General features: G+C 42.2%; 1 protein-coding gene across 3 annotated transcripts in view; it reads right to left on the reverse strand.

The window, feature by feature from the left end:
- The window catches only part of ndrg2 (NDRG family member 2), a 46,688-nt gene extending 22,275 nt beyond the window's left edge, over positions 1-24,413 (reverse strand). Inside the window, exon 1 of one of the 3 annotated variants that reach the window (XM_030076021.1) lies at positions 23,822-24,413. Coding sequence is in view for 1 of the 3 variants with exons in the window: in XM_030076019.1 (XP_029931879.1) it covers positions 3,681-3,716 (36 nt within the window). In the remaining 2 variants the exon portion in view is untranslated. Of the gene's footprint in view, positions 1-3,680; positions 3,767-11,541; positions 11,562-23,821 lie in introns of those variants that run through there. The other 2 variants (XM_030076022.1, XM_030076019.1) reach the window with 2 other exon arrangements.
- Positions 24,414-25,188: the final 775 nt, after the last annotated feature.

The raw sequence follows: 25,188 nt of genomic DNA on the forward strand, positions 1-25,188 counted from the left end.
GTGAGATTTACTGTCCCCTGTTGGATATTTTGCTGATTTGAATCTCTTGGCTCCTAATTTGGCTAGCAGCTATCACCTGGAATTTATAATTTGGATCGGGGTGATTATGCTACCAAAGTGCCAGAGACCAAACAAATTATTCCACACTTGAGAAGCTGGATGAAATGTTGCCTGAGGCTTGAGTAGCCACTGAAAGCCCAATTTTCCCATCTCTTTCCCAGGACTTCCATGAGCCCTATATATTCTATAGCTCCTGTGCGCTTCTTCCTGCCTGCCTTTCATCGTCTGTCCTCCCTGCTGCTTTCTGACGTGCAGCTGACCCGCCTGCTCGATGCAGGAAGGGATGATTCACAGGGAATCAAGGCCAAGAGCCTCCCAAGTGGACCGAATGAAAGCATGACACATTGAGGCTATTGTTTGTCAAAAAAAAAAAGGCAATCAGGTCTTTCCTGCTATCATTTTACATTTAGATTTTGCTGACACTTGTATGAAGCAGCTTATGAGCAGACAAACAGAAACTCAGTGTCTATGGCTGGTGAAAAGGGTGTTGATGGACATAAAGGCTGGATCACACCTGGGACTCCCTGAATACCCTATCCTGCATCACAATGTGAAACAACAACCTACCCAGCAGCAAAACATCATATTAATGAAAGTCCTATAGGTTATATATATACTGTAAAATGATCATATGCCAGAAATCCAGCCTGATGTCATTAGACTTTAAACCTTGTATTTAAGATACAAAGGCGATATATTTTTCTTAGGATGGGAGTTCACAGAGCTCAACCTCCTCACCCCCAGAGAGCCCCTGGCAGCAAGATGCCATTCACCGTTTCAGTGAAGGTGGGAAAAAAGGACGAGATAACCTTTATTCATAACCTTCATTGACATTGGTTGTAGCAGCTTGAAGAGTGACTCAGCACCAGCAGAAAATGCTGTTTTCTGGCATTGATTCAGTGTTAAATTAGCCTTTAAATCTGTAAATCAATAAAATCATTTTTGTACTTGAAACATGATGATTTTTGTCCCCCAGTAAGTAGCTGCACACACAGCCATCTGATCTTGCATAATCAATTAGGTTTGACTTGAGAAACCATTTGGCCGCTCTCTGACCCAAATGTTAGCCACAAAATGGACCAATCAGAGCCCTTCGAGGAGCTACAGGCATGCCGCAATGATGACAACAGCGAGAAAACAATGTCACCATAGATTTTTACAGAAAAGGCAAGAATCGTGCATCAAGATTTACCAATATGAATACTGAGTCATATCGGTCGTTTGTCTGATTGGAAAAGGTGGGGAATGATAGACAGGTGGTTGAGCCAATCACCTGCTGCGTATTTTTGTGTGACAGACTGTGCAAAAACAAACAAAATCAGAGTATGCTTGTGCCGGGCAACAACATAGGAATCTGAATTTTTAAATACCCAGCCCTGCACACAAAAATACCAAAGCCTGTTTGTCCTCCTTTTGGAGAAATCTGTTTACTGACATTCATTCTTGTTCTTGTTCCTGCCCTGAAAATCATTTTCCCCAGACTGGAAAATCACAACGCACTAGCTACTGACAGAAGTGAGTGGGGTTTTAACTCTAAATGGATTAGTATTCTCCTTTAATGTACCACTGCATTGCTCTGTGTGTGTGTGTGTGTGTGTGTGTGCTTCTCTGGGTGTGTTTGCGTGTGTCACTGCTTCACTGTTGTACCACGGTGGCGTTGCAAAAAGCTGCTGTCACACATTCAAACTTTATCTCCCTCCTCCTGCCTCCATTTGCAGCTCTGTTTCCATCCGTTGCTGCCCTCTTCCTCTTTTTATTTTCACTTCAGTCTTTCTCTCTCTTGATTTGTCTCTGTCTCTTGCAGCTCACACCTCTCTCTCTCTCTCAGTGTGTGTGTGTCTCTCTCTCTCTCGCTCTCTATTTCTCACTCTTTTCCTCCACACAACAAGTGTAAAGGAAAAATGGGCGAGCAACTGTGCTGGCAGCGGCTGCGTCCTTTCATTTGGACTCTCTTTTTCCCTGCTGCCAATGTGTGCTGCACTGAACAAAGAGACGCACCCAGACCCACACACACACACACACACATACAGATAAACAAACAGTATGCAGAAGTAGGGCACTGAGCATTAAGGTCACCTATATCCAGAGTGTAGGCTGAAGGTTGAAGCGCTGAAAAGTTAAAACCCGTGGCCCGCTGGACAAGCACGGAGCCACTTAAAGGCGGGAGGGAGCTGACACTGAGGGTCTCGAGGCCGCGCAAGACGAGAGGGCGATAAGCAACCTTTGAGGTCACATGCTGAGAAGAGGGGAGAGGAGACTTGATATTTCATCGGCCTCAGTTTCTCAAGACAAACGCATGGCTCCCAGTTTCCAAATGCTTCCATCTACATGCTTGTACTTTTGCACACCTAGGTGAAAGCGGATATCAGGTCGTTTCCGCAAAATCCAGCTTTCCCTGATAACCACATCCACTTTGCAGTCACATAAAGAACTCCTACTGGAAATTACTTCTCAAAGCCTATAAATTGTTATTATCTATCATTTATCTATTTATGGTTTATTTGATAGGGATTGATACAACATACATAGACAGATTGAAAACAGCTATCTAATGAAAACCTAATGCTGATTTGCAATACCCATACTTAGAAAGGCTTTTGTAAAAATTAAAATTAAAGAAGAAGAAGAAGAAGAAGAAGAAGAAGAAGAAGAAGAAGAAGAAGAAGAAGAAGAAGAAGAAGGTAAACTTGAAAAGGTTGGCTTTAAAGTATTTTTTAGACTTCTGAATCAAACAAATTGATCAGCTATGGGAAAAATGGCTGTTTTTTTTAATTCCCTCAAAGTAATTTTTGACCTTTGGATAGACAGATAGATAGATAGATAGATAGATAGATAGATAGATAGATAGATAGATCCCAACCAGGGAAATTCTGGATTGATCCCAACCAGGCAAATTCTGGTGGATGGTTGTATATGGAAAAAAAAATCTGATAAAAACCGCTACCAGCTAAGTGGTTTGCCGCCCATGATGACCCGTCACACATGACCGCAATTGATTCTCCGTTCCGATGTGATGTTTTCCATGTGGGTGGCAATGTGAGCTTTTTCCGAGCAAAATAATTATTTCCGATGGAAAGCGGCAGCAGAATTCAGTGGGTCCAAGTCCCATTGAGGAGAGAAATGTGCAGATAAAAACACCCATGTTTTAAATGCCAGTTTAATGGTGCACTTCACACACTTGCAGAGGGTCGATTGAAATGAGGACCGTTTCTACTCCAAAAAAAAAATCTATCAGTCCTCACTTCTGACTCTCACTTTCGCATAGTGCCCCTTGAAATTAAACTACAGAATGAAAACCGACATGGACAAAATGTGTTTGATCAGAACTCCCTGTTTGGACAAAAGGCTTGTGCTCAGTGTTACATGTGACGTCTGATGTTTATAATAAATAAATAAAATACATGGTGTTCAATGGGAAACTTTTCTCAAATATGGAAAACAGTGACTCACTGGAGGCTTCACCTGATGGCAGCGAAACGTGCGAGAATTCGATCGCAGTCAACACATAGACTCAATCTCCTCTTAAGTAGACACACACGCATAGGCAGACACACATACACACACACACACAATTTCACAAAGAACAGAGGGACCCAGGTGTTGAGGGCATGAACGCTCACAGGGCCGTGTCTGCTCTCTATCCTCAAGCAAACCATCCCAGGCCCCAGTATTTTGCAGCTGTCACACCTGGGCAACGCTGCGTCATTGACGTGTTTAACACAGTGATAGACGGCTCTGACTGAGGTCTGCAGAGAAAAAAAGAAACTGTCTACTGCAGCTGAAATGTGTAAATACACACAGAAATGGAGGGATGTGGCAAGAGGCTGTGCAAGTCTGTGCTTTACGCTGCATATTTGCTGAAGTTTTGCTGTACTTTTGCTCAATCCCCAAGGGGAAAATATCGGACAAATCAAGTTTTGCTCTTGTTTTAATCACAAGGAATGGCCTGGAACAAACGGTGCCAAAATAAAACTATTTCCACTGTAAAGCTTTCAATGAAGCGTACTAATTTGTGTACCAAAGAGTATTTGATCTAAAATGTCACGGTCAATGAAAAAAGCCACAAAGCAATGTGTCACCACACTTGACTTTGGGAGTGGGGATGTGCTAAAAAGTCAATTTTTCTACAGTCGATGATTCAGTGGGTTTTTCCAAAAGATTAGCCTCAACAAAGGCCTGATTTTAAATTAGGCTGTAGTGTGGAGAGGTTTAAGAATGAGTTTCTTGGCTGTCTGGGGTAGAGAGCCTTTTCATTTCTTCATAAATTAAGAAAAGGGCAAGGACAAAAAAAATCCATTGTGCTAATGTCCCAGCTTAAGTCTAGTTTACATAGAAATGATGAACCTTTAACTTGTCATTAGGAAAAATAGACAAATAAATCAATAAAAATAGTGAGAAGCTGCTGGCTGACTTGTTGACTACTCTGGCTCATTCCTAGTTGTTGTTGTTTGTTTGTTTGTTTTTTAATCATCTTTTGCACTTTCTGACTGTCTTTGTCGTCTCTAAAACCAAAACCATTCTCCTTTCTGCTCCTCGCACCAGTTTGTCAGCCAGTTCAGGAGTACTGCAGTTCAGATTAAGACATGACGGACGGTTTGATGCTGTTGCCAAATGTTCAGCTGTTCCAGTCATCTCAAGTTTATATACCCCTCGATAACAGTTGCGGTCTCACGGGGCTTCACCACGCCCACATTCAAAACATTTTTTCAAAACGACACCGCCCTACGTTGGATACTCAACAAGAAAAAGGTAAAACTCGATGCCACAGAACCTCATTGGGAAAAAAAAGAAAGGAAAAGACCTCGCAGACCAGGATCCCCCTTCCAGAAAAGTCATATGATAGGCGCAGCGTCAAATAAAAATCCATTTGACAAGCCTAAAATTTGTTTCAGTTGACTGTCAAGAGCCAGACTGCAGCTCTGTCCTCTGCTCCAATCTGTAAATTTACATCCTCCAGAAGTGATTTGGTTAAAGTAATGAATGTTTTTGAAATTTAATATAGTTTTCAGTCCTTCTCAGCCGTCAAAGTAGTATTTAAACTTCAGTCACTGTGACAGTGTTACATTAATGCAGGATGGAGAAGCATGAAGCTGGACTTCCACAATGGCTGCCACTGTGTGCAAAAACACTGAAGCCTCACAAAAGCTGGTTATTTTTAAAATAAGATTCACACTCATCACAATTGGCAGTGATTTGATATTAGTATAGCCTCTCACTGTAGTGAATTTCATATTTGGCCAGTCATACTGAAGTAAGCAATCAAACAACTGTAAGTACAATATAAATATAAATCCATACATTTAAGTAATTCATATTCTTTCTCATACTTCTCTTCCTATTACGTTCCTGTTCCAGAACAGGATATGGCTGCAATAACCCAATTTCCACGAGGGGATCAATAAGGTTTCATCTGATCACCTTATATAATGAGGAAGTATTAATCAATAAACCTTTCAGCAGTAACTGAGCACAGGAAGATGTGACCACCTGAGCCCTGAATAAAGGTGATAAAAGATGTTATTGTTTCTATGAGTAATCATTCGCTTGTTGAAGGATAAATCCTCCTTGGACACAGTCACCAATCTGTGATACTCAGTGTATTCCAGGAATTATATAAAAGGAACTGTAATTATTATTATTTTATTATTATTATATCCACTTTCCCTAAATGTCCCTAAAATACCTCAGGTGATATTGATTTTTTTTTTTTTTTTTAGCAATATTGTGGAATGGAACTCGTTAATACACTTTATCACAATATTGTAAGTGTTTATTTTCCTGCTTTCAAAACTGAATACAGGCTGCATAGTCATCATTTCCACATTACTAATGATTGTTTGTGAAAACTATCGTGTGTAAATATCTCATTTAAAGCACCAATAATCAGTCCATGATCATCATAATATTAACATCATTGGTCAAAGATACCAAGATATTTGATTTACAGCAAGATAAATGGGTTTTTAAAAAAACTGAGGGTTGTGCCACTTACACAAAAAACATGTCTTATCGATGCATTGCGTTCTGGTCTAGTGAGTTTACTGTGGTGGAGAAACTGGTCCACTATAAGGACAGAAGTATTGGGCCACACCTCTTAATCATTGAATTCAGGTGTTTCATCAACCTGATCTCACAGAAATCCGTGAAATGAGCACGACCTCTTAACAACGCATTGCGTGCTCCTGGCACATAACCTGTTATAATTATGTGTGGCCACCACAGAAACAGCGTCCACTGAAAGTCAATTAGGATCCGTGTCGTATGGCCACCACGCAAACGCTGTCCACTGAAAGTCAATTTCACGTGGGTGGTAGTTCATAGATCCCGGAAGTGCAAATTTAATCAAAATAAAATAATAAAATAAAAAATAAAAAATCGCCAGTTTTCTAGACTAGGCCTACCATATTGACCCGCATAAAAGACGACCCTGATTTTAAGATGACCCCTCTTTTTCAAGACCATTTTTTGGAAAATAGGCTACTTTTTATATGGACAAAATCTTGTTTGAATAAAAAAGCCACCGGCCTGCATCAGGCGGGTCGGCCGCGGCACCGGCTGGTACCGTGCCCACCCGGTCAGGTCTGCGGGATCTGACAGGTGAGCGGTCAGTGCCGCGGTCGGCCCGCCTGGTGCCATGGCCGGTAGGAGTAGTATCTAACATGGAAGGGCGCAAGCCAGTAATTTCGCCTAGGGCGGCTCATAGGCAGAACCGCCACTGTATAGTTTATAATGTCATCATTTTCATATTTTTCTAGTCCACAAAAATCACATTTTAAGCCATTTTGAAATCAATGAACGAAATTTTATTTTAATCTGAAAAACACCGGCGTTACCAAGGCAACGCGCTTCATGCTACCTGGTGACTCCCGGCTTCTCGGCTTCAAAGACGTCACGCCGTGGGTGGTGGTTCATAGATCCCGGAAGTGCAAATTTAATCGGTATTCTGAAAAAAAGGTCTGATTATTAGCCATAACGTTGTAACCACCCAAGGCAGACTTACCACGAGCTATGAGGATGTGTAACGATGGCATGTGTCCACAAGTCCCGTATAATATCAACTTTATTTTAAGAAAACACGTTTTATTTGCGATATCATATCACGGAGAAGCACTACATTACCCATAATCCTAGTGTTTATCAGCGACGTGTCTGAATTGACAGCTTTCATCAATAAAGTCAATAAAATCTAATAAAGTGCATGAAAGTTGATAATGTGCTGATATGTTACGCCATTGAACACAACCCTTTCAGTCAGCGAAACAGAGCGGGTGGAAAAAACGTCGAAACACGTCAAAAATAGCACTAAAGATTTATATAGTCTATATATTTTTTTTTTTTTTTCGTAACACATCTTTACTCGTGGTATAAACATAGGCTACATGTTAAGGTTATGCTTTTGCTGTTGAAAAACTACCGTATGTATGGTTTTTAAACCTAAATTCACAATGTTTATCCTAACCCGGAAGAGGGGTACCAGAACTACAATTCGTGCAGAGTTGCAACACACAGAGCTGTCCTGCGCCATAGCTTTTGTAGTTCTAACATGTTATGTCTATTATATGAAGTGGTGATCACTAATTTTGCAATCTTAATCAAAGTTTTTGGGTGTGGAAGAACGCCTGAATGGTCAGATTTTATTATTTTTTTTCTTAAGATAGTGAAATCATGTTTTTTCCATGTTTTGACACTAGTCGGTGGCGCCCCCTATTGGTTTGCCATCGGACATGATAGTAGAGGTCAAGAGCTTTCCAAAAATGTTGACCGCATGTCTGTGAAATTTTTTGTTGCTGCACTGTAAGCCTTTAAAAGTGTCTCAGGTGGCCATATTAAGTTAATGGGAAAATCTGAAATATGAAACATTGAGTATTTTATGGGGAAAAAAAGTTTTGAAATGGTCCAAATTGAAAAGTATGACTGTGTATATGACTAACATCAATATTCTAAATAAATTTGGCCATTACATACCCCCTTAAAGAAGTTTGACTGATTTTATCAAGCTTGGCCCTAAAAGAGGTCTGCAGATGTACACCTGAGACAGCCTTGGCTTGGAGCACGATGAAAATCAAACTTTGTCACAGAACAACAATGAAGACATCGTTTGAAAGGTCTTGACCTATGGAGTAACATATCTCAGTGTGAGACCAGTGCGCAGTTCCTGCTCCCCACAAGTGCCCTTAGAACCTTGCACCTGAGACACTTTTAAAGGCTTACAGTGCAGCAACAAAATATGGTAGAGACATGGGGTCAACATTTTTGGAAAGCTCTTGACCTCTACTATCATGTCCGATGGCAAACCAATAGGGGGCGCCACCGACTAGTGTCAAAACATGGAAAAAACATGATTTCACTATCTTAAGAAAAAAAAAATAAAATCTGACCATTCAGGCGTTCTTCCACACCCAAAAACTTTGATTAAGATTGCAAAATTAGTGATCACCACTTCATATAATAGACATAACATGTTAGAACTACAAAAGCTATGGCGCAGGACAGCTCTGTGTGTTGCAACTCTGCACGAATTGTAGTTCTGGTACCCCTCTTCCGGGTTAGGATAAACATTGTGAATTTAGGTTTAAAAACCATACATACGGTAGTTTTTCAACAGCAAAAGCATAACCTTAACATGTAGCCTATGTTTATACCACGAGTAAAGATGTGTTATGAAAAAAATATATATATATAGACTATATAAATCTTTAGTGCTATTTTTGACGTGTTTCGACGTTTTTTCCACCCGCTCTGTTTCGCTGACTGAAAGGGTTGTGTTCAATGGCGTAACATATCAGCACATTATCAACTTTCATGCACTTTATTAGATTTTATTGACTTTATTGATGAAAGCTGTCAATTCAGACACGTCGCTGATAAACACTAGGATTATGGGTAATGTAGTGCTTCTCCGTGATATGATATCGCAAATAAAACGCGTTTTCTTAAAATAAAGTTGATATTATACGGGACTTGTGGACACATGCCATCGTTACACATCCTCATAGCTCGTGGTAAGTCTGCCTTGGGTGGTTACAACGTTATGGCTAATAATCAGACCTTTTTTCAGAATACCGATTAAATTTGCACTTCCGGGATCTATGAACCACCACCCACGGCGTGACGTCTTTGAAGCCGAGAAGCCGGGAGTCACCAGGTAGCATGAAGCGCGTTGCCTTGGTAATGCCGGTGTTTTTCAGATTAAAATAAAATTTCGTTCATTGATTTCAAAATGGCTTAAAATGTGATTTTTGTGGACTAGAAAAATATGAAAATGATGACAGTATAAACTATACAGTGGCGGTTCTGCCTATGTGCCGCCCTAGGCGAAATTACTGGCTTGCGCCCTTCCATGTTAGATACTACTCCTACCGGCCATGGCACCAGGCGGGCCGACCACGGCACTGACGCGCTCACCTGTCAGATCCCGCAGACCTGACCGGGTGGGCACGGTACCAGCCGGTGCCGCGGCCGACCCGCCTGATGCAGGCCGGTGGCTTTTTTATTCAAACAAGATTTTGTCCATATAAAAAGTAGCCTATTTTCCAAAAAATGGTCTTGAAAAAGAGGGGTCATCCTAAAATCAGGGTCGTCTTTTATGCGGGTCAATATGGTAGGCCTAGTCTAGAAAACTGGTGATTTTTTATTTTTTATTTTATTATTTTATTTTGATTAAATTTGCACTTCCGGGATCTATGAACTACCACCCACGTGAAATTGACTTTCAGTGGACAGCGTTTGCGTGGTGGCCATACGACACGGATCCTAATTGACTTTCAGTGGACGCTGTTTCTGTGGTGGCCACACATAATTATAACAGGTTATGTGCCAGGAGCACGCAATGCGTTGTTAAGAGGTCGTGCTCATTTCACGGATTTCTGTGAGATCAGGTTGGTTTCATTCAGTCCCATTGCCACAGGTGTATAATATCCAGCACTTAGCCATGCAGTGTGCCTTTACAAACATTCCATCATGGTGCTGTAATAATAATGTAATAGGATGAATCAGCTGTAAGTGGTATTATTGTAAACTGGTAACATTTAGGAACCACAGAAGCTCAGCCACCAAGTGGCACCATGTAAAGTTACAGAGTGGGGTTGCTGAGCACTGAGGCACATAGTGCGTAAAAGTGGCCGATGCTCTGCTGACTCAGTAACTGCTGAGCTCCAAACCTCCTCTGGCATCAACATCAGCACAGAAACCATGTGCCGGGAGCTATGTATGGGTATGAGTTAGGGTTAGTGTTGGACGGAGCGGAGCTTTGTGGGAACAGTTTGAGGAAGGCCCTTTTCTGTTCCAGCATGACTGAGCCCCAGTGCACAAAGCAGCTCCATAAAGGCATGGCTGGCTGAGTTTGGTGTGGAAGAACCTGACTGGTCCACACAGAGATCTGACCTCAACCCCATCCAACACCTTTGGGGTCAACTAAAACGGAAATTGCGAGCCAGGTTCTCTTGTCTAACATCAGTGTCTGAGCTCACAAATGCTCCTCTGGATGAACAGGCAAAAATCCACACAGACACACTCCAACATCTGGTAGAAAGCCTTCCCAGAAGAGTGGAAGCTGTTCTAGCTACAAAGGGCAGGACCATCTCCTTATTAATGCCTATGGATTTAGAATGGGATAGGTTAGGGATGGGAAAAGCTCCTGCAGGTGTAATGTGTAGGTGGCCCAATAGACATGGTGTAAAATGGTGAATCTTGAAAAAGTCCCTTGCTCTTTGATTCTGTGGGACAGATATGGAAAAATGATATTTATAGACTGTGGGAAATCTTCATCCTAGTAAACCCCCGTGCAGCATTTCTGTAAATATCTACAACTGGCTAGTCAATGGGAATTAAAAAAAAACAAAAAAACAAAAAAAAAAAACACTGTTTTGGAGCCAGTGTGCAAAGAGATGCCCTAATGAACTTTACTGGAAAAACAAAAATGCACCTACAAACAACAAAATGGACCAAGAAACAAAAGGCATATCCCTGAAAGCTGTTTCACCAGCATTTTAGGTAGGGGTTTTCATTCAGCCGTATGGTGGTATTACATTTTGCAATTTGCTATTTCACCGAGACAAAAGGCTTGCTCTTTCTATGTTCCATCTCTTTATCTTTTTGGAGGTCTGTTGCCTAGGCCTCCTGGACAAACACACAGAGAGAGAACAGAAAATGAGAGAGAAAAATGAGAGACAAATGCCTGGACAGAGAGCAAGCACAACACCAGCCGCCATGGAGATCTAGAGAGGTGCCAAAGCGCCCCTTGTTTCCCCTCTGCGCCAACCCTTCGCCCCCCCTCTCCGGCCCCCACCCCGAGGCTCCTGTGCTTCCCACGGCGCCGGGCCGGCATAGATCACCTTGGCTCTCCGAAAAAAGAACTGCTCAGAAAAGCCTGTTTTTCTCTCCCTTGTCTCGTCCATTCCTCTGTTGTCCATCACTCACCCCCTCGCCCTGTTTTCTTTTCATTTTCAGCCTGCCTATTATTTCCCTCCATCATGACCTCACCTCCACTCAGACGCCCGGGCTCTATCTGTCTGTCGGTCTGCGCCTCATTGAAAGGCGTCGCTGGCCATTTTGAAAGAAAACTGTTGCTTCAACTGAGGCTCGTTGTTCTCTGTCTCAAAAGAACAGATGATTGCATCCTCCAAAGTATGGCTTCTCAGGTCGACGCAACAATGTCATAATAGTCACTGATAATAACGAAAACACATGGCTCGGTTGATAACGTAAAAGTGTGTGCCTCACATTTACTCTCCCCGCCCGGTTCCTAGTCTTTGTTTACACGAAATTCAAATTCTCTCCCCTTCAGTGGTTTTTACCCCTCAACATCACATGCTGCCGACAGATAGGCTTTCAGTTCACTCACTCAATAAATGTAGGAATGCATCTCAGCATAATGCGAGTCAATAATTTCCTCGACTCATTATTCGGCTGCACAAAGGACGGTGGTCTAGCTTGTTTAGGTCGATCGCGGGAGCCTCTGTTTGGCCGCACCAAAAACCCTGAAAGTGACTCAGACGGCTGGAGTGGATCAGTCGATTGTTTCGATTCAGGTCATGGGTGGAGAGACAAGCACATAATCACACGTTCTCGCACGCACACACACACGCGCATGCTAACTGACCTTCAAGCTAGGGTAAATTGATGTGTTAGGGTTGACAGAGATAAATGGCTGACTGATGGCGTGCTGGTAGCGCTGCAGCCAAACCTAGAACATTAGCTTTTCCTCCTGCTGCGACTCCCACAACACACATTTTAATAATAAATCATTACCTGTATAATATTTGCACGGCCTCCTTCCATGCATTTGGTCATCTTTACATTATTTTCAAATGTTCAGATGATAAAGCTACTGAGGATATTGAGAAATGCCATGGTTGTACTTTTCCACTTCATTTATACAGGGCAGGTGTTGTTTGCTGAGCACATACACTCTTTATCAGCAGCGTCCTGTCGCAGGTTTATATAGCTACACGTGCATTCATGCTCGAGAGCAAACACACTCCCCTACTTATGGCCACTGAGCAGGTCTGCTGGTCGTGGTCCATACCAATACTAACAAGTGCTTTGTGTATGTAATTATATAAACCAATACAAGCTCATGTGGATCAGCTATGTTGCAGTTTTTGACCCTTTTCCTCTCCTCTCCAAGGTTTGTTGCTTCTCCAGCTCCTACCCATGAATGCTCTCCTAATCTTCATAATCCATAAGTGAATGCGAAACAAGGCAAGTGGTGGAACGGATCCAAAATGACCACTTTATAAATCAAAACCGCTGTAATGTATACTTTTTGGAAAAGGGAGAGATGGGGAGGGTGGGACGGAGTAGCAGTTTGAAGAGTTTACCTACAAATGTGTTGCTGCTCTTCATATCATCTAGTGGTCAGAGAAAACTACATACTGCACCTTTAACTGGTGAATTCAGGGACTATTGTTGCACCAAACTAGTATAAGCATCTGTGCATTATCTATGAGGCACTAATTCTATGATTTGTGCATTAATATCTACCAATTAATCACATAAAGATGAATGCCTGCTACAATGGCTGTCTTGCAATGTGATGCATTCTCTGTGTTTACTCCTTCTCTTCCTCTCCATCCAAATTGGCAATAGCCAGTTGTAATGATTGGATGATCTGTTATCTGCAGTACAAATGCAAAAAGCACTTGGTCCACGGCAACTGTAAAACACTTTATAAAAATGTTCTTGGCGTTAGTACAAACACTGTTTTGTTGAAACAGTTTTGCTGTCACAAACTCAATTATCAGTGAATCCCCATAATGAACAGTTAATAAGGGGATTTAGATGTTGGCAGTTGATTATGCAGATACATGGAAAATTAAATATGCATAAATGCAAAATGGATTGAATGGTCAAACCGAAAGGCAGAACAGACTCAGAGAAAGCAATTGCTGTGTCACGTTATTGACACGGAGCTTTGGGCAGATAAAAATGAAGGAATGATTATAGGAGCCATTACTGTGGGCACCAAATTACACCATCAGATTACTGTCTACTCTAAATGATTATTGTTGCCTATCCGAATCCCAGGGCTGGGTGAGAAAATCGAGGCGGATGGTGAGTCATAATATCTCTCTTTTTCCTAAAAGTGCATCCTGAAGGTGCTTCACTGCTGCTCCTCTGGGTGTCTGACTGTCAGTGTGAGGCAGGGACGTGCTGAAAAGGGAGATACACACTCAGTAAAATCTCGATGAACAATGGCTTCATATTAGTTTGCAACATGAAGTACAGAGGAAAACTTTAATCAGCTACATTAATCATGTCAATATTATTCAATCTTATTCCAGATTTTATAAAATTGTGATCTTTTCCTGGTTTTAAAGGCTGCATTACAGTAAAGGGATGTGGCTTTCGAAACTTATTAGACTGTGGTAATTATACACACACACACACACACACACACACACACACAAATTGTAACCATGTGTGCAAATATCTTATGAAAGCACCAACAGTCGTTCCTACAACATCCATATGACGGTATTTGGTCGAGGATATTGGGAGTTTTGATTTTCACCCAGCCCTAGTGAAGCTATTGGGCTCCATTTGCTCTGGCTTGGACCCAGCTGTTCTGTTTTGGGATCACCCTTTGCTTTGGCTTTTAACTCATCCGCAAAACCGGTGCCAACAGTTGCACACTTCAGAAATGCTGGACACATCACAACACACGCCAGTCATACTTCTCCTTCCATGTAGGATATACACCAGCCATCTGAAGCCGCCGGTCTATCTTTGCATCTGTTCACGTTACAAAAATACTTCAGCTTGCCACTTTTTTTTTTCTTCTTACAACTGCAGAGTAGTTCAAATATGCAAAGGTCATGACACGCTACCAAAAATACATCATGTTTAGGCTACGTTTGACTCACCAGAGGTAGAGGCTTTCAGGTGATGTAACGCGGTCTCTGGTGGCCATGTTGGAGGTCTTAAACTCGGCTAAAAACAGCTTTTAAACATTTGAACCATCTCAATAGAAAACCCAGTAGAAATGGACTCTGCACGGTTTTATTTCTGATCAATTCTGAGTTTAGATAAGGTCACATTATCTAGCAAATCATAGCGTCTGGCTCTGCCTATTGTCCCATCTTTATGTATTTGACCATCGTTTTGTGTACAGCCAACTGGGCCTCTGCGATGTGATGGCACTAGCCAGTGTTGCTAGGAGACTTGTGACACAACTGCAAAGCCTCCATGTAAATATACACTGTGCATGGCTATCTGCCAGCAGGGGACAAGAGTATTCACTGCCAACATGTTCTTTTTTCCTCCTTTTTTTGTCTATTTTTCACCCCCCACACTCAGCTCCTCCCTCTGCTTGTGTATCTATTGACACACATCCCAGATTATATAACACTACACCCCGAAATGCATGCTTGGAATCAACTACATATCCTTGAACCTGTCCCATCCCCAAATAAACACACACACACACACACACTTGCACATAAATTCAGGCAAACCCTTTGACATTTAATACACAAGCTGTCAACACGTCCATTAGTTGCATGCATTCTCATTTTTACACCCCTTAAACGCTGATTTCCCTTTATATTTCCCTACATCACACTTACATTGAGTGAAATATTAAAACCCAAGATGCCTTTTGCTTTGTGGCTGCAGCATTACATCAAACAGAAAATATCTAGATGTCTTCTGCATCATTTTATACACATTTTCCCTGTAAGCCAGCAGGATGTGTTTGGTATTTTTGGAAATCTCAGGATCTCCGCCAGAATTTGAAATAAAGATCTGTGGGTTTGAACAAAGCTCGGTTACGCAGTGTGCATTTGTAATCACAAACGGGTGGAAAAGGTTTGAAAGCACCCAAGTGGATGCGCACCTGGTCACACTAACCTCCACTGCACCACCGCCTTAGAAGTCACAGTATTGGGAATGTTAAAAAAAAAAAAAAAAGGAAAAAAAAAATCACAGGATTATTTTTTTATCGGTGCACTCTGCTCCGCGCACACACTCTTAGAAATATGAATGGAGTTTAGGCCGAGCATCGTCTATAAATAGGGTGTTGTGAAGGGCTGTGTGGACGCGTGGGAACAGACAGGGCATTGTGCTGCCTGGCCTATCTGTATCTGGCCTCTAGCCATCAGGCAGAGGAGTGAGCAGCCCCCACATGCACACACACACACACACACACACACACACACATACACACAAACACTGGCCCAGACGCTAACCTATGTCGACTCATCTGTTGTGCTCTCATACACCTACACAGTATAAAATCCATACACACTGGCCCAGATGCTGAGGCATTCAGCTGTTGTGCTGCACATAGCCTACACCCACACAGCGTCAAATCCACATATACGAGCCCGGATTAATATAAACTAAACACTACCTCTGACCGAGAAGCATTAACAACTCAGATAAAAACACACTCGTGGTCATAATACTAATTTACTGACACTAGACTGATCTCATACACGCACACGGCATAAAATATTCCACACTGTCGCAGACACCGGGTAATATGCTTTTCATTGTCAAATACAGAGAGTGGAAATACATCTAGTTTACAATACAGAGTCGTTATTCTACACCGCAGCCATGCACAGATCAAATTAATCTTGAGTAATATTTAAACTTCAAGTACTTTTAAATCCTTGTTTGGCCGTGATTTAGCTAATGCCAGGCAATCAGTAATGTCTACAGCGGTGATTTTTACATTTGTCGTCCATATTTTCTGCAAAGCTCTCGGTAAATGTGATATCTGGATGTTTGATGCAGTGAAGAGAAAGGAATGAAATGTTTTTTTTTTCCTAGTGGTGGAGCAGACGTGTAACAAACAACTGCTTGGCGGAGTGGAAACTATCAACAAAGCAAATCTGTTCCTTTCTGTGGCTGCAGGCCGCTGTCCATGGTGCTATATCATGCAGCAGCAGGTGGTCCCGCGTTTTAGTGACTGCGCTCTTGCTTTGGCTTCCAATGCCACGTCTTTACAGGCTGTTTATAAAACTAAGTGCGATGTTCTTCATGTTCGACCGTAAGACAGCAACAAGATGACAGATACAGACGGGGGGGAAGCAGGGCGCCAAGTGGTGAAAACATGCCAGTGAGTGCAGTGAGCAGATCGCTGGCTCCCTGCTTGTAAATTCCCATCCAAGACAAGGCATTTGTAGATTGTCAGCGAGCCCAAATATAAATGTTTATTTTGTACTTTTGTGGGTGCGTCGTGTCATGTTGGCCAGGCTGAGCTGCCTTCACTGTCAACGGGCAAGGAAATGGCAACAATCAATACATTTGCTGATGCCAACAAGCAGAAAGCCTGCAGTACGGTAGCTGCACTGAGATAGGCCGTACACCGGATCAAGACAGGAATACATGTTTTTTTTTATTGTTTCTTGTTCACATATAACCCACTGGTATATATCTACAGGCCGTTCAGTTTACATTTATTTAAAAAAAAAAAAAAAAAAAAAAAAAAGCCAGAAAGCTACCATTGAATGCCTTGTTTTCTTCATTTTTATAAGGTGTCCATGTAGAGCTAGGGATGATAAGGCCAAAAAATAAAATCTTGAAAATCTAGATTTCTTTTCTCTTGTTTTTCACTAACTAGTACTAAACTGATGGGAATCTTAGCCAGCATGATCATGTGACCAGTGATTCATGCACATATTTCTGGGTGAGTAAGTGTAGATGAGTGAATTGGTAGGCTTGTTTGAATCCTCAGCCACTTTTATAGCATTAAAACATAATCTTGATTTCAGGATTTTTTGCCTCAATTTAAAACATGAATCTATTTTGATCTAATTACCTGATTTATTGCCTAGCTCTATCTCCATGCCAACAAAGTGTGCATGTAGTCAGACAATGTATCAGATAGGCTATTCTCCAATAATCCCATTAATTACTGACAATAAAATCATAGCATTCCTACTGCACACAACATTAGATAAGCCAACCAGGTGAAAATGTACATCCGGATTCCCTGATGCAACTTAGTCACTTCAGGTGTGACCTGACAAATCAGAACCAACCAAGCAAATGGCATAAAATTAACTTTGCATAATCCACCTCGGTTGACATGTAAAGGTCCTTGTCGTACCATGAGATGAGGTGAGATGCAGGATGGAAATCAAACCTAATTAGTGGAATTATAAAGGTCTTACCCACTGGCCTAAATCATACTTGAAGACCTAAGCTATAGTTTTCCTGACTTCTTATAAAATGATCTATGTCTGGGTTTTTTGTACAGCCACCATATATTGTTTAGTTGGCCCTGAACATCAATCATTTAGAGAGACAGCTGCCCTGAACTGATCTTCAAACTGAGTAGTAAACAAACACAAGACCAAAACATCATCAACAAAACATTATCAGCACTAACGCAATCCAGCGGCATATTGCAGCCCGCTGACTGCAATGTAATGCTTCATGTTTAATCAGTGGCATGATGCGGTAGCCACAATAAGATGCAGTCGTGTCAAAACACTGACGGTATCATAAATACACAACAGCTGGCGCGCTCTTACTGCAGAGACAGGACCGTTTGCACCTAAACAGAAGGACGAATCATTGAGACAATGACAACGCTTGTTGTTTGTTGGCCTGGCGCAGTGGGGCCTGAATCCACCTCCAAAATCATACTAGTACACCAAATTTAGCTCTGTAGGCTAGTGGCCTAGTTTGCAGACTATCCACACATCCATCAACCGGTCCACACTATTACCAGCCTTTGCTGCTTCATTACTATCAGCTCTTGCAGCCATCTCAGCCAAGTCCATGCTGTTCTTATTTAGCCTCCATCACAGCAAGTACTGCTGACGAAAATATAAAAATGAGCAAAAATTCCAGGATAATATTGCCAAATTTTTTTTTTTTTTTTTCCAAAATGTCTAAATAATATTTTTTAGCTGTACAGTCTACTGTGGAAGAAAATTACAGTCTACTGTGGAAGAAAAGACACTCCCATTGCATTTCTGTATACGTACCATTCAGCCTTGGTCCTTTAAGTAATCAAGCTAATACATCAGTTGGCTGATTGAGCTGCAGGAGCTGATACACAGCCAATTCAGCCGCCGTCACGTCAAAACCTTTGAGAAAATACTTTTGATTCTCCATTAGAAAATGAACTTGCAACTGCTGACCAGCCTCCATTTAAAAGTAGTCTACCACTGCTACAAAGACATTATTGAGGGAACACACTATCACAAACATATGAAAGGGTTTCATTTTAAAATATTCTACTATTTTACAACAATGTGACTATAAGAAATGCAGTATGCAACATTTCAAAATCACCTTTATCCTTAAAAAAAGAGCTATTGTGGGATCAAGGGTCTTAAGAAAACTCCAAACTTTACAGTAACCCACAAAGTGTTTATACTGTTATAGCAGTCATTATCTAAAAGGTGTCAAATGTGTCAAATGGAATGAATTCAGCATATGCAAACCCACTGTCGCCATATCAATTTCTATATATTTTTTTATTTGTCTACATGCTCAAAATAAAGCATCGTTCATTCACTCCCCTGTATCTGACGTCAGAGATAACCTGTGATTTGAAGTTCAACTGTTGCACACACACACACACACACACACACACACACACACACACACACACACACACCAGTGTAGCAGGTGAAGCAGATCATCTCAGTCTGTGGCCGACACTGATGGATTAGCAAACACTGGGGGAGTAAATGTTAATATTGGTACAGTGAGAGTCAACAGGCAAGGTGACAGTGTGCCACACTCGAGTAGCTTTACCTGACACCAAGGAGCTGTGCAAATACATTTATGTGTGACATGCAGGAGGTGTGGACGCGGTGTGCAATGTCCCTCTCCTAGTAAGTGGCGATGTTTGAAGCCTTGAAGCCAAAATTAACAAATGAAAAATATATTACAGCATCAAAGCAGTTCTATATGTTTTTCTAGTCTTTAAAGTCTGCCAACAGTCTGTGTTTTATCACCACTGCCATCAGTTCATGAACAAATGCTCATCCATACATGAAGACGAGATGGAAACAGAGAGTGCAAAGGTTTATATATGTGGGTTGTGGAAGACGTCCTCTTACGTAACAGCCTGAAAGGGAAGCAGTGCTGTAGCCATTTTTTCCACTCTTTACCTTGGTTCAGAGCCTAAACTGTGCGCCTCATAAGTGCTGGAAAAGTTTGGAAAGACATTTTCCACGCCTGAGAAGGCAAGGGAAAATGATGCATATTCCAAAAGTTCTGGAAATATCTGGGAAGTGTAGACTGGTCAAGCGGGAGATCTAGTTTCCTTTGAAGGGACAATGCAAATACAATTCACGTATTCACAGAGAAAGAGGTCAGCACGTTGACACAAAGCACTGGCACCAGAATGTGTGCTCTGTAATGGAATAGTCCTGGGGAAAAACTAAACTAATGTGTAGGATGTTTGGGTTGGCTCTGCCTGGACTCCAGGTTCAGTCCGAGCACAACGTTACACATTTGTGATAGCAGTGCTCGCACGCGCTCTGACAATCAGGCGACGCAGCAAATGAACATCAGTGATGTACAACAAATCCGTAATGAGGTCACACTCGTCAATAGCCAGCAGAGCAACAAGGTCAGTGGCGCAGCAGAGACAGCGACACTCGCCACATCTACTGTTTGACTTTTAAGGCTTAACCTCTTCAACCCCGCCCGTCCCATTGATGAGTTTCTCATTACAAAGCCATATTGTGCATTGTGTTGCTGAGCTTTGTTCAAACCCACAGAACTTCATTTTAAATTCTAATGGAGATTCCAAGGTTTGCACAGATGTCCTCAATATGTCCTGCTGAATTACCGGGAAATTTGTCTAGAATGATGCACAAGACATCTGGATATTTTCTATTTGATGTAATTCTGTAGCCATAAAACATGTTGGGTTTGAATATTTCACTCAATGCAAGTGTGATGTAGCTTGAATGAAGCGTTGCAACTGGCAGATACAGAATATGTACGTGACATTGTCGTACAATATGGGAAAAAATATATATTTTTCTAAAGTTGAAGCTACTTAAGGGGAGATTTAATGGAAAATCAGAGTTCAGTGGGTTTATTTGTAACATCATATAGACAGCTTTCTCATCACAGGGTTCATTGAGCTTTTGTCACTGGATTCAGAAATCTGTGGAGGCTCAAACAGAGAGGCGGAGTGCACCAAAATGTCCCCAACTACCACAGTTTAATGATGTCAACACTCTGATCTTGAGGATATTAGTCGGGCCAAGTACACAAACACTCAGAGAGCTGGACCGTCGGCGCAAAGGGCAACTGTTCTGGCTGAGGGGTTTATTTTCGGACTTGACAGATGCATATGAGTGACTCCAGAAACTCTGCAAACCACCGCCTTCACACATCAACACTCCAGTCAAAATAACCCCGTCTGCACGACGACATCTTTCAGCTGGTGCATAAAAAAATAATTAGCAGCCCTCAACGCATTCTCACCCGACAGCGCCAAAAAAAAAGATGTGTTGAGGCTTATAAATTTTACCATGCAAGTGGAAAAATCTGCCAGCGAGGTGAGATAATTTCACTTGTTTCTTATGCAATTATATGCTTTAATTTTTATGAAACAATAACGTGGCAACATAAGATACTATTGTCTGTTTGCCATATTTTGAGTACAAAGGATTCCACTCACGACTTCACTATTGCATGTTAGGGTGGTATTTATTTATCTATTTATTCATTGATTCTATTATTTATGTGCTGAACATTACCAAGGCCATATGGACAGCTTTACTGGGGACCATGGGTTTACTTGAGATCAGCCCTGCAACATCTGTGAAACCCAGTTAAGTGAACATAAAAATGCATGGCACAGTAATTTGTTCTGGTGTCCTCTATAAATTACAGGGACAAAAAAACAACAACTTTGAAGTCCACAAACAGTCTGTGTTTTGTGGCCACCATCATCAGCTGATGAACATATACATGCATACTCACATGAAGACAAGATGGAAGCAGACAGTGTGAAGATTTACATATGTGGGTCATGGAAGGGATGCAGCGGGTGTAAAGCAGAGTTCACTCACTCATAAGGACAGTGTTTATCTTCTGCATCATTTTCAATTGTTTTGGATTATATGTATCTTTCTCCCTTATTCATAATTACTGATAGAATTCAGTTCACTCACATTTATATGTACATCCAGCTCAATTGTAAGGTTTGATTCTAATATAAAATACTGTTATTTCAGGGGGGGATAATGTGCCTATTATAAATGCATCAGTAATCTCAAAATAGATAACTGCACAAAGAAACATGACTCTTTGGTAAATAGCAAGTAAATAGAGAGTACACTAATGCCTGAAGATGACTCAGACTGGATAAAGTGTGATTGATTCAGCACCCAAGAAAACACCTATTGAGTTTTATATAGGCTGTTTATTTTGCTGTTTATATATGTATCTTTATCTTTATTTTTTAAAGGGTGCAGATTATGTCATTTTGGAGGAAATATCTTCAGCCAGTCGTCATCATGACATTTCACAAGAAAACAAACTGCTGTACATGGACATATAAGGGATACAGGTAATCACACTCACCATCTAAGTAGCAAGAAACTGTGTGTGCCTGGTTGTATCCGTATGTGTGTGTGTGCGTGTGTGTGCGTGTGTGTGTGTGTGTGTGTGTGTGTGCGTAGGGGGAAATGGCCTATATATGAAGGGATGGAGAATATCTTTGTGACAATGGCCATAAGAGCTGTGTGCACTGTATGCCTGTTTGTGTGTGTGTGTGCATGTGTATGTGTGTGACAGAGAGAGAAAGGGTGAGTGTGAGTCTGTGTGTGTGTGTGTGTGTGTGTGTGTGAGTGAGTGAGTGAGTGTTATCAGCAGGGGCTCCACTTCACTCAAAGGACAGCGAAGCCATGAGTCTCCAAATGCGGTATGACTCACGGAATCTGCGTGCCACACTTGCGCGCGCGCGTGTGCGTGCAGCTTGCAGCATAATGAAAACCTGTCTGTGGAGCTGTGCAGACAGAGGAGGGGGAGGCTGGCGTGCGTGCGTGAGGATGTCTGTGCGCGTGCGTGAATGTGCGTGCGTGTGTCTGTGTGTGTGTGTACTTGCTTTGGCACGACACCGAAGCAAAGCATATCCTCTCTCTCGCGCGCGCGCGCGCGAGCGCTGTAGGATATTCCATAGGAGAGACGCTTATGAAACACAGCGTGTCTCCGCGAGGCAGAGCTGTATTGTTTTCTTTCTCAGGGCTTTGGTCGCAGGGCCGGTGAATAATCCACACTGGGGACACACCTCCGTTTGACATTGACATACATTACAGGGCGCATGGCGCGCCAACAGCCTCAACCCCCCTCCAGAAGACCCCACACACATCCTACAACCCCCTCCCTCCTGCAACACACACACACACACACACACACACACACACACACACACACACACACACACCAGATCACAAACAAAAGCAACCTTTTTGATATGGTAGTAGGCCTTTTTTTTTTTTTTTTTTTTTTTTAACCAAAATTGTCCTGATGGGATTATTGTTTTTGAACACCACAGACATACTGCACCTCTGGCTCAGTAACGTGGGGGGTAGGGTGGGGGTGGGGGGCACGGTCATATATGATTCAAGTTCATGCGGGGGGGGTGGGGGTCCAATATTGGCCTATATTCTGTCCGTAGGAAGATGTAGGCGATTTGATCTGTGCCTATGAGCTGTAATGCCTGGGTTGGTTATTATAGGGAAGACTTTAAAAAAAAAAAAAAAAAACACCAGGAACAAAGACCGTTGGCGATGCCACACACGTGCGCGTCAATAAAAACACGCGCCCTCGCGCACCACAACATACGCACACAGCCTCCACGAGCACGCACTCGTTCGCGCGCGCAGTAAAAGACAAAAAAAAGAAAGCCTCCCTGTGAAAAGTCTGCGATTGGCGCTCGCAAAAAACAAGCTTTTGCAATATTAATGTCTTGCAGAGTTGGAGGGTTTTGGGCTGCTGGAGCCGATGCGGACCACAACAGCAGTTTCTGGATTCCATCACTGAGGTAAACACGGGGATGGTGAGCGCTTGATTGCTGGCATCGTTTGTTTGCACAGTGCAATATTCTAACAGAGGGCTCACCTTGCATTTGTCTCCAAGCTGTCCGCTCTGAATAAAAACATTTTTCTCGTTTTATTGCCTTGTTGCTGGACTGCTGACTGAACAATGAAAAATCTGTAGGCTACTCCCTGACTTTCTCCAGCCCACACTGACACCTAAAATACTTTTCTCCTATTCATCATAGCCCGGTGATGAATGACTAGCAGCGATAGTGTCTACTCACCCGTTAAGTCAACAAAAGAAAGAAAATCTTCAGACAAAACAGGGACTTCTTAAAAAAAAAATGTCAAGTCTTGGCTCCACTTGCGCAGTTTGAGGTTCTCTCTCCAACCTGTCCTTTCCTGTTTCTTCCCGCTAATCTCCTGGCGTTTTCACTCTTCTTCCACCTTCTTTATTATCCGCTGTGCGTCCTTCCCCTCAGTTTCCAATGTTTTCTCTGCTTTCTCCAGCAGGAGGAAAAAATTCTGCACAATAAAAAAATATGGAGCGGTCAATCAAACGGCGAAGATGGACCAAATGAGTTTTTAGGGGTGGTAAAAGTTCTCTATTGTGAAATGATCGCGGCGTAAAAGCGAAAATGGGTTATTTTTGTCAGGATGAATGAACGCCTGTTTATTTTACGCACAAAAGCAGCAACCCCGGTTAGGATCAGACTAAATGGTGACGAGACAGGAGAGAAAAGCACGCTGCTCTCGTTTTAGCCACCCCTCCTTTTTCTTGTTGGTACGACCCGCGTTGTTGCGCCCGTGGAACCGAGCGCGCGAGCATTCCGAGGTTCTGGTTACAGCGGAGAGGTGGACGCGTCGCCGTGTGGGAGCGTGCCAGCAGACAAATAAACACACCGACCTGCATCACGGGCAGGAAGAGCAGGACGCACGGAGGAAGGGAGGAGGAGGAGGAGGAGGAGGAGGGGTGCACATTTTGGGAAGGAGCCGGGTGGGCTTTCCTGGAACAGTTTGGAGTGGGAAAAGTGGGATCCAAGGACTGTAGGGGCAACTGAGGGGCTTCCCGGGGCGGGGGTGTGGGATGGGGGCTGGGGGTCCCGGCTGAAGTTCAGTTCCACTCCAGCTCCCTTCACTGATCCAAACCTTATCCCAATAACAGATCATAGATTTGACTCATAGTTTTGATTTGATATCAGTGTAATGCACCTTTTTTTTTTAGTGGCCCAGTGCAAACCCCTTCACATGTCCTTAGTTTAACCTCAGCCTATTTCCCTAGAAAAAAAAACAAAAACAAAAACAAACCACACTCCCTTAATGAGTTCATCACGTCAAGGCTAATGCTTAATTCTTCCTCATTTTAAGAAGAAAATAGAGATGACACGCCTCTTGAAAAGCACCTGGATTTCAAAACTCAAATGAAGATGTATTTTCCCAAGAATAAACTCACTCAGGCATTGACTGTAGTAAATATGTAGAAAATACTGTTCAGCACCACAAAATGGCCATTCCTATTCACAGAACTCCTTTGGGTTTTTTTTTCAGGGTCTATTTTTCTATATACACTTTATCATTTACACCAACATAATTATTTGTACACTCACAAAATTCACAAACTGTAGCTCATAAATTAATTTTTGGGAGATTT

This window comes from Myripristis murdjan, chromosome 18, assembly GCF_902150065.1.
Source record: "Myripristis murdjan chromosome 18, fMyrMur1.1, whole genome shotgun sequence".
In the NCBI taxonomy this organism is placed as follows: Eukaryota; Metazoa; Chordata; class Actinopteri; order Holocentriformes; family Holocentridae; genus Myripristis; species Myripristis murdjan.